The 12,382-nt window shown below is 46.8% G+C and overlaps 1 protein-coding gene across 6 annotated transcripts in view; it reads right to left on the bottom strand.

Annotated features, from left to right (window-relative positions):
* The window catches only part of LOC119449472 (uncharacterized), a 54,935-nt gene that overhangs the window by 29,460 nt on the left and 13,093 nt on the right, over nt 1-12,382 (bottom strand). For all 6 annotated transcript variants that reach the window (XM_037712648.2, XM_037712654.2, XM_037712650.2 and 3 more), the window contains exons 2-3: nt 11,350-11,404; nt 8,303-8,323 (exon numbers count right to left, since the gene is read on the bottom strand). In XM_037712648.2, coding sequence (XP_037568576.1) covers nt 8,303-8,323; nt 11,350-11,398 — 70 coding nt within the window. In that variant the 5' untranslated portion in view covers nt 11,399-11,404. The remainder of the gene's footprint in view (nt 1-8,302; nt 8,324-11,349; nt 11,405-12,382) is intronic.

The following is a 12,382-nucleotide window of genomic DNA, read 5'->3' as shown; positions in this document are numbered from 1 at the left end:
GACAATGAAAACCAGTACGTGTGTTTGACTGTGAAGAAGAGCAAGGTCAGCTTCACAATTCTGGGAGCCTGCTTAACACCATCATATCGTCTAAACTGCGAGCGCTTACGGGAAATTTTAACGACTCCACAGCCATGGGTGATCACTGGGGATTTCAATGCCCACCATTACCTCAGGGAAGCTCCAAGATTAACTCGAGGGGCAGAAAATTGGTGCCGATTGCCTCCGAACGAAAACTTTGCTTGTTAAATGATGGAAGACCCACCTACCTGCGAGGAACGGCGTATAGTAGCTGTCTCGACCTTAGCTTTGTTTCGCGCTCCTTTAACAGCAGAGTTCAATGGTTCTCGGACTTGGAAACGCGGGGAAGTGACCCCATCCCAACTTATCTCAGGATTGAGGGCTCACTAGCTCCAAGTTATCCGGTGCCGTCCAATCCATCTACTGGTCGAAATTTAAGTCATTCTTGGAAGACTGCTGTCGAGACGACATACCATCCAGCCTTGGGGACCCAATAAAAGGTACCTTACAGGTTGCTACATATTCGATTTTGAAAAACTCCACAAACACCGAATTCGACTTCGAGCTAGAGAAACTTCGCGCGCTTTGCCGCTTTGCACTTTGCCGCACTTTGCCGAAGATATAGGCGCACAAAGTCCATTCACGATTTGAGATTGGCAAGACGCACACAGAAGAAAATACAGCGTCGTATTAATAAGCTGGTTTCACAATGATGGGTGTCTTTCTGCGAGTATCTGGATCCCCGAAAGCCTTTGTCTCTTATATGGAGAACTGTTAGTGGCCTCCGTGCAACCCCTGGACAGCACCACCCATTTAATTCCCTGGCTCTTTACCAAAAATGCAGCGAGGTTGACGCCGCAGAATCCTTCTGTAGGAGAATTGCCGGTGAAGGAAGTTCCTCTAGAACGCGGACTCCCGACCACTCACCATCCTCACGTGATCCCCATATGGAGTGCCCTTTTTCTCTGGAAGAACTTGAAGCTGCGCTTGCTTTACGCAGGCGTTCCTCAGCGCCAGGACCAGATGGTATTACATACCACACTCTGTGTAACCTTGGTGAACGAGATCGAACGGCACTCCTGCTCCTGTACAACGACTCGTGGCAGACTGGCACCGTTCCCCAGGAATGGAAGTCAAGTCGCCTGATTCCACTCCTCAAAGCTGTCAAGTCGCCTTTGGAGATTTCGTCATACCGTCCAATCGCGCTTGCTAGTTGTGTAGGAAAAGTAATGGAACGGATGGTTCTAACGCAACTGGAGTGGTACCTAGAGCGCTATGAAATATACCAAGACACGTTTACAGGATTCAGGCGCGGCCGTTCGTCTATAGACAACGTTGTTGACTTGGTAACGTACGTCGAATTCCAGAAGGCCTGCAAACGTTTGTCTGCTGGCTTGTTTTTAGACGTTAAGGGGGCTTACGACAACGCCACTCATGAAGCCATCCTTAAAGCGCTAGAAGTAAGACAAATCTCTGGGTTCGTAGCTACCTGCAGATGCGATCATTCTACGTGCTCACCGGGGATGGCCCGACACCCCAGTATTACAGTAACCGCCGAGTCCCTCAAGGCGGAGTACTAAGCCCAACGCTCTTTAATCTAGCCCTTATTGGACTAATCGAGAACCTGCCAAGCACAGTTCGACTCTCTATCCACGCCGACGACATTTGTATCTGGACGTTGGGGGTGACATGGCTTCAGCTTCGCGCTCGACTTCAAAAGGTGGCCTCATCGAAATCGTGCTACCTTCGTAACCAAGGACTGGAGGTGAATGGGGAAAAGTGCGCAGTGGTGGCATTTACCTGGAAGCCAATGTCTGCATACGGCATATCAATCAACGGACAAATGATATCGTTAAGCAGAAGTCACAGGTTCTTGGGTGTTGTGATTGACAGAGATCTGTCCTGGACTCCTCACGCTCACCACGTGAAAAAGCGCCTGATGGCTATTTGTCACCTGTTCAATTTCCTTGCAGAAAAGAACGGGGGGGGGGGGGGGGGTGTCCACACAATCCATGTTACACTTGTACAGGGTGTTGTTTGTTGGATTCCTCCGGTACAGCCTACTTGTTATATCTAACAACTGCAAAGCTAATTTGCGTACAATTCAGAGCATTCAGGTGCAAGCTCTTAAGGTATGCCTTGAAGTACCACGCAGTGCGTCAACGGCTGAAACTATAGCCATTACTCAACATTATTCAATCACGACGCACATCGCCGTCGAGACAATGCGTACATATGTGAGGCACATTGCCCGGACTCCTTGCCACCACCTCGCCGCACTCACCGTGGAAAGACCCCGCACGTTATATAGCACAACTGTCAGTGCATACCGTGCCTCGCCTACATCGGGGTACGCACCTGCGGCCAGGCCGGTGTCTCCTCCATAGTGTTCGTGCCGTCCTGAAGTACAGCTCAGAATTCCAGGACTTCAGAAAAAGTCAGGTCTATCACCGTCTGCTCTAAAACAATTGAGCTTACCCCTGTTGTATGAGCGATACAGTAGTCACATACGCGTCTATATTGACGGATCGACTACATCGACCAGTTCTGGAGGTGCTGTGTTTATACCGACGAGAGGAGTTGCACTGCGATTCAAGACGTTACATGTCATGACCTCCACGCCTGCAGAACTCGCGGCTCTGCACAGCCCACTTCAATTTATTGACGCAGAGAGTCCTGGTACATGGGCCATGTTTTCCGACTCGAGACCGGCTTTACATAGTATGCAGTCTATTCTCCGATGTGGAGCTCACGAACAACTAACGTACGAAATGATGAAACTTCACCACGGCGTCAAACAGAAAGGCCACAAAATTATTTTCTAGTGGCTACCTGGCCGTTGCAATATCAGTGGAAATGATCACGCAGACAAAACTGCCCGTGAGTCACATCAAGAACAACACAGTATTCCCAGTCCTCTTTCCAGGACAGACGCTGCAAGGCAGCTTCGTCACCTGGCACGCAAGCCCTCTTTAACAGAGTGGAACACCCCAAATATAAGGCGCACCAGGCTAAACAAACTGAACCCTTCGCTCCAACTCCGACCCCCTCCCCCCCTAACCCCCTCCCCCCCCTCCCCCACGGGCTTCACCGATGTGAGGCATTGCTTCTATACCGGCTGTGGTTGGGAGTGGCTTTCACGGAGGCGTACTCTGCTTTGATTGGAATGACCGAAAGTGCTGCGTGCGACGTCTATGGCGACGAAGAGAACATATAACATTTATTGTGTCACTGCGATTGATTTCAGTCGGAAAGACAAACATTATCTAACACATTGCGATGACTGAATGATCGGCCATTGTCCGTGCAGGTGCTACTTGAAGACCGTCCACATCGCTCGTAGGCCCACAAAACTGTGAAAGCAATCTTGTCTTTCTTGACGGCGGCTGGCCTATGTGAACGACTTTGACTTGCTCAGGCCCTCTGCGTGCGTGCGTGCGCGAGCTCACCGTGTCCTTCCTCCCCCTTCCTCTCTACCTTTTCTTTCTATTCCCTTTTTCCCGTCCACCAGAGTAGGGTACCCAACCAGATGCATTCTAGTGAACATGTCTGCCTTCTCTCTTTCTCTCCTCCTCCTCATAATCATATAGAACCAATATACGAACCCACGTCTTCGAGTAATGCGAACACGTGGGTTCGTGTCCCACCTGCGGCCAATTGTTTTTTTTTTCATCCACTTTCATTTCCCTTTATATATAATTTCAACATTTTAAATTAAGTAATTAAGTAAGCAATTAGCCCTACGCTTTCCTTCACATTATTACCTGTTGGCTCCATATATATACATTCCAGCCTGCCTGATGACGTTAGCATCAACGTCATGATGACCCTAATCTAATTTTTCTCTTTCCTCTTCCCCTATCAAAACACTAAGCAGCTAGCGAGAATGCGTAGCTTGAGACCTTTCTCTCATTTCCTGACCCAGAACAATATCTTCGTCTCTTTAGGACCAATACATATTTTTTTCTTCTAAAATACTAACAACATAAGAAAGTCTGTAACTGGAAAATACTTAAGAGAGCGGATAGGCGAAGGTTCTAAGAAATTCTTCTTAACATGAGTAATTAACTCTGCTTAGGGCTTCGATGAGATCTGATAAATTGTTAATGAGGAAGCTCATCAGGCTACGTGCAGTTCCCAGAAAACGTAGAGGCAGCAGTGACGCCATCAGTAGAAGGAATCGCAGAATGTCGTCTGGCATGCTAGCTATATCGCGACTATTAGACACCTCAGACAACTTCACGCATATAATTCATGCACAACTGAACTGAGACAGCCTATCCGCAACTAGGCAAGTGCTAATGAACGGACGAGATTAAAACTAGTAACGAAAAAGCAGAGCTGGCGCTATATGCCGGTTGTCTAGTAGTTGTACGAAAGATTGGCACCGAGACAATAATAATAATAAAACATAACACCCTGATTACGCGCTGTCCTTCCAGCTTCGAAGAACTGCTTTCCAGAGAAATCGTATAATGGGCAGAGGATGTAAAAATAAGACACATAATGTCAATAACTGTCGCGCCAAAAAGACGCGACTCGCATTTCCTTCATTAGGCCAAATGAGCTCATATCTCGTTTTCTTTCGCTTTTCGGAAGAGCTCAACTGTGTTGGCGCTTCTGGTACGTCCACGATTACGGACCAGACAGTCGTTCTCCCAATGTCGTGGACTACACCTTTTCCCGCATGGTTTTGTATTCATAGATATATGGAGATTGCATCAGTCTGTACTGCTAACAAGTTACTTTTCCTTTTGCAATCGACATGATCAGTACGTGGTTTAGTTAGGCCAGCGTTTCCTTTTTGGCCTCAACATGGTCCCTACGCCACTTGGCACACCGATGCCTCAGGCTGCGTTTCCTTCGGCATTCGTTGGTAAAGCTAGGTTTACGAGCTACCACGAAAATGCACTCTCCCCCCCCCCCCCCCCCCCCCCCCACACACACACACACACACACACACACACACACACACACACACACACACACACACAACACACACACACACACACACACACACACACACACACACACACACACACACACACACACACACACACACACACACACACACACACACACACACACACACACACACACACACACACACACACACACACACACACACACACACACACACACACACACACACACACACACACACACACACACACACACACACACACACACACACACACACACACACACACACACACACACACACACACACACACACACACACACACACACACACACACACACACACACACACACACACACACACACACACACACACACACACACACACACACACACACACACACACACACACACACACACACACACACACACACACACACACACACACACACACACACACACACACACACACACTCTCTCTCTCTCTCTCTCTTTTCTGGGTGTCCCGACTGTTCTTCTAGCACCACGTTGCTAACGAGGTATTCGAGGCGTGAAAGGCGACCGTGATCGTTAATTATCGCCGTTTTCGCGAAATGGGTGCCATACAGAGGGATGGCAAAAGAGGCATCGCAGAGCCTGTCGCAAGTTGCGGTCGCCCTGTTTATGACGGTGAATCATTGGTCGGATCGTCAGGTGCGATGGATGTAATAACGACGCGGCCTCGAAGGCGATGGGCATGACGCTGCCTTCTGCTAGCCGCACGCGATCGAGCGGCATTGAGCCGACGGAAGCCGTTCTTTGGCGGTGGTCATTCCCGAGAAACGGGTGCGCATACAAGATATCGTCAATGCGTTACTAATGGGCTATTCACACCTGGAAGATGTGCCGTTGAGAAAATCTGAGGCGCCGGCTCATTTTCTTGTTTTTATTTGTTGCGTGTGTGGCTTTTAGAGCGGCTCTTTCAGCGAAAAGGTGTGTGTGGTGCTTCAGGGAAAGTATACGAGATATTCAAGAAATGGTGGTGTAAGATCATATTTCGTGATCAGTTCTGCGAAATAATTGTTGCATGACGTGTACTCGTCGTCGAACACTGTGCTGGTAGGAAGCCTGCGTTTTATGACAGCAAGAAAAAGAATGAATAAAAAAAAAGAACCAAAGAAGAAAGAAAAAGAGAAAGAGAAAAAGGAGTGTTGGGCTTGGAGATTTCTTTTGCGGGCGTTTCTAAGTGGCGTACGAATACATTTGAATTTCCCCAATTTAACGCTTTCTTAGTAAACGTGCTGAATTATCGTGACGTATCAAATGAAAGAAGGCTTACGTAATGTGTTTGGATTGCTCGGGGCGTTAGGATGTGGCAAACTAAGCGAATCAGATAAATAGAGTACATAATTGGACCAATTCCTTGCCCAGTTACGAACTTAGTACTCTTGTATGGGTGCGTGCCTAAGACATACAAAGTCAGGTATACATCAAAGTGAGTTCTAAAATAAAGTAAGGGGAGGATTTTCATGTACAACAGTGACTGAAAGAGATTATCTAGCGAGTCCAGGGCTATCTTAGACATGGGGCTGACGTAGCTGCTCTTGCGCATGAGTCGCCACTCCAGAGCAAAGTGCAGATACTACGCGCCTTGGTACCTCTGTGTTTGCTGCGGCGTGTTTATAGAGGCGCCGTCTAGAGGGCATACCGCGAATGACGGCTGTTGCCTTTGAAATCTAAGTGCACACCTTCGCACCTTTTCCCGTTCCTTTTTCTTGTATATTGCGTGATTAGACGTACAGCACACAGACAGACAAGATGGCACGAGCCAGCGCTAATGCTAGGTATAATTTGCTATCAGAAGTACAATTTTGCGTTATTACATATCTCGGAGGCCCACATGACACATAATAGGCTCCAGAAAAGAGGCTTTATGAACCAGCGCAAACGCAAAGTATGACTTGTTATCGAATGTAATAAACAATTATACCTCCCTTCCACTCAAGGAAGATGGTCGAACAGCGAAGCTGTGTTAGTTACAGCGAGTGTTACGAGTGTTACATGTGCATGTGTTGCACGTGATGCAATTGCATAAACACAAGTAAACGCAGACCCACAACACGAACTTATATTGAAACATTGCGAGGCGAGAAGAGGCAGTGACTTCCGACACTACTCGACGAGTGGCCAGTTCTCTGGTCGAAACCTGCCGAGCCGCCGCCAGAGGCATCGGCTGCAGTCACGGACACCGCGCGCGTTCGGCGCGAACGCGAGGAAACGCGGAAGGCGTCGGCAGCAGCTCTGCGCGTTGCACGTTATCCGAATGGGCGCGCCACACAGAAACACCTCTTATACCCATCGTCTCTCCTCCTCGCGCTCAGCGCGGCCTCTCATTGGTCGCCTCCTCCCCCAGCACGTCTCCTCCTCTGCTGGTCACGTGACCTGCGTGACGCCTGCGGTCAGACGGACGGACGGACGGGCAGCCGCGACCTACAACAGCTGCGCTGTTAAAAAAGGTCGGTAGAAAAGCGATCGGAAGTGCACACGTCCCTAGCTGTCTATATGACCAATGTGTCTGGTTTGTTTGCAGAGTTTGCCACATGAACATTGGTGAATCGAAAGGATTGCTAACGTAGTAGATGCATAAATGTACAGTGCACTGGCCTTACACTGCAGTACCCGTGCAAGCACTGATTTAGTTGCGTGTTGCTTGCAAACACACAACGCACGTGTTTCAGTTTCTCGTGGTGCTAATCGTATTGATGTAATACGCTGGTTGCTCAGCAACTCTCAACGCAAACACGCACAGAATTATTCCACGTGGCGTGCAGGAAGGGCACTGGAGAGCGGCTTCAGTTCACGAATTCATTCCCAAATCCTGGTGACCTGACAACTTCTTGCTACGCCAATAGCCAGGACTGATGTCATCGCTTCAGTGGTAGGAAAGACGTAGATTTTTTACGCATTGCCGCGTGGCTGTTCTTTTATTTGATGTGGTTTAATAACTGCACAACGGTGGGAAGCAGGATACCATTAGAGTCGGCTATCACAATACACAGTTGAGAAATACGCACACACGTATCACACACACAAGCATACTAAGTCTACGAAAAAATAACTGCGAGCAAGAGAAAAACAAACTCGGGGAGGAAAAATGCACCCCCGTTAACTGTTAAGTTGTGCATTCAACGTAGATAGTGCAATCTTACGTGGTGGTGCTATTCAAACTTCCATTTCTCAATAGCGCGGCAGTTAATTATTCATAGAACGTATAAGGTTCCTAGGGTGTCACTGTATACACAGGAGGCCGACTAGCTTTTAAAGGACCCCCACAAGTAGTGCGGAATTAAATAAAATGCAGACATGGTATCAATGTACTCACCAGAGGCTTCTGCAAGCATTGCTGTTAAGAGAAAATTAAATAGGTTGTAAAGAAAGAGAACAAGAATGCTTCGTGTATGGACCTTTGAGAAATTTTTTTTTTGCACGTTGAGTGACCCTGCATAATGTATCACGACAAAATTTATCAACGCTGTAATCATCCGGGTTGGGTCAACGAACTGCACGATGGTATTTACACACACAACAAAAACAGGGATTTTACGCTGTAACTGTTCTTAAGAGTAGGTGCCAGCCAGTCGTAATTTTGGAGGCATGATTAGCAAATGTTTCCGGTCAATGACACATAGTTCTTAAGAACAAAGAACTTTGTGAATTCTGCCTAAGTTCCCGCAAGCAGATTCTAAATAAACAGGCATATGCGATGAAAGAAGCCACTTGCGCATGTTTCGAGAAGGAGAGTTTGGCGTTGCAAGTGCTGCAATGCTATGGGTGACAGTGAAAAATCAAGTTTTCCTTTCTTAGCGCAGCCAAATTTCTCCTGCGGGGAAAAATAGATAGACCTGAAACACCTGGCAGAAAATATGTTCACTGAATGAGCAATCTAATCATCGCAACATTATATAAACACATTGTAACCGACGTAAATGCGTTGCGAAGTGCTTGTGTAAACAAACAATTATTAGAGGCAGCGTGGTATTTTCTACTCTGCCATAATTACATTTTGCTCGCTTTTAAATTTTTTTAAAATGTTTTTGCCGATATGCGTACAGTGGTCGTATTCTGAAACGTTCCACTTCGGCGAAAATTTTTTTTTCGCTTTCAGGCGCGCACTGATTGGCTGCTTGAGCAAAATTGAATGACGTTGGGCTCAATCATCCAATCAGCTCATCCAATTTTGCTTAAACAGCCAATCATCGCGTGCCTGAAAGCGAAAAAGAAATTTCCCCGAAGTGGAACGTTTCAGAATAGGGCCCCAGAGTGTTTCACTATTGTCAGCATTCCAAACCGCGTAACTTTATTCTACTTTGGCTACGGCGTTGCTAAGTACGAGTTTGCGGTATCCAATCCCGGCCGCAGTGACTGCATTTCGATGGGGGCGAAATGCAAAAAACGCCCGTGTACCGTGCATTGGGTGCATAATAAAGAACCCCAGATGGTCAAGATTAACCCGGAGTCCCCCACTACAGTCTGTCTCATAATGCGATCGTGGTTTTGAAACGTAAAACCTCAGAATTTTTTTTATTCTCCTTTGTTGAAGAAAGTGGCCGATATAGGGCGCGTAAGTCCAACATTTCTCAAGGAGACTGGTTTCGTATTCTCAGTCGATCACTTTCAAGGATAACCCTTTCTGTGCACTGAAAGGAATACCTAACGAGTGCGCATGCGCATTTATTGGATAAGCTGTAGTAGCACTGGATGCCCGTGCACGAATTTCGAGGTGTTGTTTCTCGACGTTACGTCACGCAGAACTGAGAGTGTCCCATAAAGTGAAATCGACCGAGAGTACAGTCCCTGGCCCCCTTTGAGTCTCCATGTCAAACTTTACCTGCTATCGTTGTCGTAATAACTTGCCAATGATATGTTTTTCCTAAGAGAGTACCATCACAGACTTTCATAACCAAAATTACTAGAGGGAACTCTAGTGATAGTGCCTACGGGACCTTATAGTGTAGCTATATAGTCATCATCATCATCAGCCTATATTTATGTCCACTGCAGGATGAAAGCCTCTCCCTGCAGTGATCTCCAATTATACCCCTGTCTTGCGCTAGCTGATTCCAGCTTGCGCCTACAAATTTCCTAACTTCATCACCCCACCTAGTTTTCTGCCGTCCTCGACTGCGCTTCCCTTCTCTTGGTAGTATGGCAGCTCAACTAGAAGTGCTATTCTGGATATTGCAAATTCAGCCACATTGTCGAATTCGTGGTTTCATCAACTCTGGCTGGTCCATAGGGCTGCTGCAGCCTCTCTGATTGGCTGAAAATGCCACCATCAAAGAATTTGACGATATGGTGGAATTTTACAAGGTCCAGAATAGCACCCCAGCGCGGGAATGATTAACAGTGCATTGATTTGCTTACAATACGTCCTTATGGCTTCAAACGACTTCGTGACCTTGCAAATTGATTATTTCCAACAAAATATTGGCTTATAAATGCAACAATTCGCCATGATTCCTTAGTTGCGCCGAGTCTTATCGTGTTTATGATACTACGAGGGGTAGAAAATTTACAAGGATAAGATATAATAAATGACGTCACAAGAACGCTCGAAGGCACCAGCACGAAGACTAGATAAATCCATGTACTAACTAACATTTTCATGTTAGCTGAACGATATAAGCGCCAGAATTCCCTCTAGCAACTTCAATATGGAGTTCTACGTAACCCCCTATCACTGGCAGGCTATTTCAGTTTGAGCCACTAATCATACGGAATGCGTTTTCCCCTGCTTTAGAAAGCGGTCAACGCGGCCCCGACGATGTATGTTTTCACGACTATAATATACGCCGGAATGCGTTTCATTTGGTCGCCGCTTAATGGTGACATGCTCGAGCGCCGCTTGCTATGAGAGACAGTAAAAAACATTTACGTCATTTGGGGCCTATCTTGTCCCCGTCGATAATGGTCACCAATCTTGCGTACACTTCCTTCGTATTCAGTACTCTATTCTCGACACTTTCCTGTCAGGAACGATATGTCATATATAGTTGCACGCGCATGCCTTTCGTAACCTGAAAGTACTCAAGGAACAGCGTTATAGAAAGGACATGACTGCAAGAATGTTAACGATTATTGTTAGCGATGGAGATAAGCGTCAAAGCGCCCAATTTACTATTAGCTCGGTAATATTCACTAAAGAGGCATATTTTAACCATTTTTGGGCACCTACAGATTAAAAATTTGATGGTAACCTTTGCTAAAATAACCTGCGGTAAAGAAACAGACCCTCCTTTAACTTAGTGGCGACGGTAACATTTCTGAACCTTGTTGTGGCGCAACATTTCGTATAGGCATGCGGTCTTTCCCATCTTCGCCTATATGAGCTGTGCTCCTAAAGGAAATGCTGCTTCAATGGCGGCTCACCGAGCAATGCGGCTGCGACCACCGCCACGGTTCGTAAGGCGTCGGCCATGTCCTCCTGCAAAAAGAGAAAGTGGGCGGTGCGAATGTTTTCACCACTTGGAGGGGGGAGCTGCCGATCGAGACGCTTTCGTGGAGAAACGCGGTGCGAGCAGGCGTGTTCGTCGGGTTGTCGCTCGCCGACAGCGCCGACGATGTCGCGGCTCGGCTGCACACGCGCGCTCGGCTCCTACCAGACACCTCAGGTAGAACCCCAATCAATGAACCCGTGCCCGCTAGGCGGGGCAAATTTGAGTGACACATAAGGTCCTTGCTGCTGCCAGGTGTTGCTGCCGTTCCGTTCGTTCCGCCGCAAAACACCGCGCTCCCTAACCCAAAAAATCGTGCAGCATTCTGAATGCCACGACTGATGTTGACCTCTTATAGCCTGAATGTTTTGCCCGAAATAAATAAATAAATTCGAATTGCAGTTGGAAGTACTTGCAAAACAAAGGCAAGCAGAACATTATTTTTTCCCGAGTTTAAGAGTGACCTTAAGCATAATCCAAAATTATATTAGAAATATGCAAAAAAAGTCACAAAAGATGTCGCAGCTATTCCATATGTAATAACTGCAGACAAAGTCATAACGGACGATATAGAAAAAGCACAACCATTTAACAGTTATCTTCAGTTGGCATTTACTAAGTGGACTCGAGGCTCTTCAGCATTATCTCCTAAGAAACTGGGTTATGAAATAGCTGATATCGAGTTCGACCATACCGGCATGGATCGTTTGCTGTGTGGTCTAGAAACCTATACAAGACTACAGGGTTAGACGGGATATCATCCTATGTACTTAACCACGTTATTGTTTCTCCATACTTATGCGTTATGCACAAATTGTCTCTTGAAACTGAGGTTACAAATGAGTGGAAGACAGCAAACATCGCCCCTGTGCATAAGTCTGGTAGTAAAAAACTAGTACAGTATAACCATCCTATATCCTTAATCTCAATTTGTTGCATATTATTAGACCATGTATTTTACAGCGCAT

Source organism: Dermacentor silvarum, chromosome 4 (genome assembly GCF_013339745.2).
Source record: "Dermacentor silvarum isolate Dsil-2018 chromosome 4, BIME_Dsil_1.4, whole genome shotgun sequence".
Taxonomy (NCBI): Eukaryota; Metazoa; Arthropoda; class Arachnida; order Ixodida; family Ixodidae; genus Dermacentor; species Dermacentor silvarum.
Note: the sequence above shows the minus strand (reverse complement) of the source record. Positions and strands in the feature narration are given on the sequence as shown.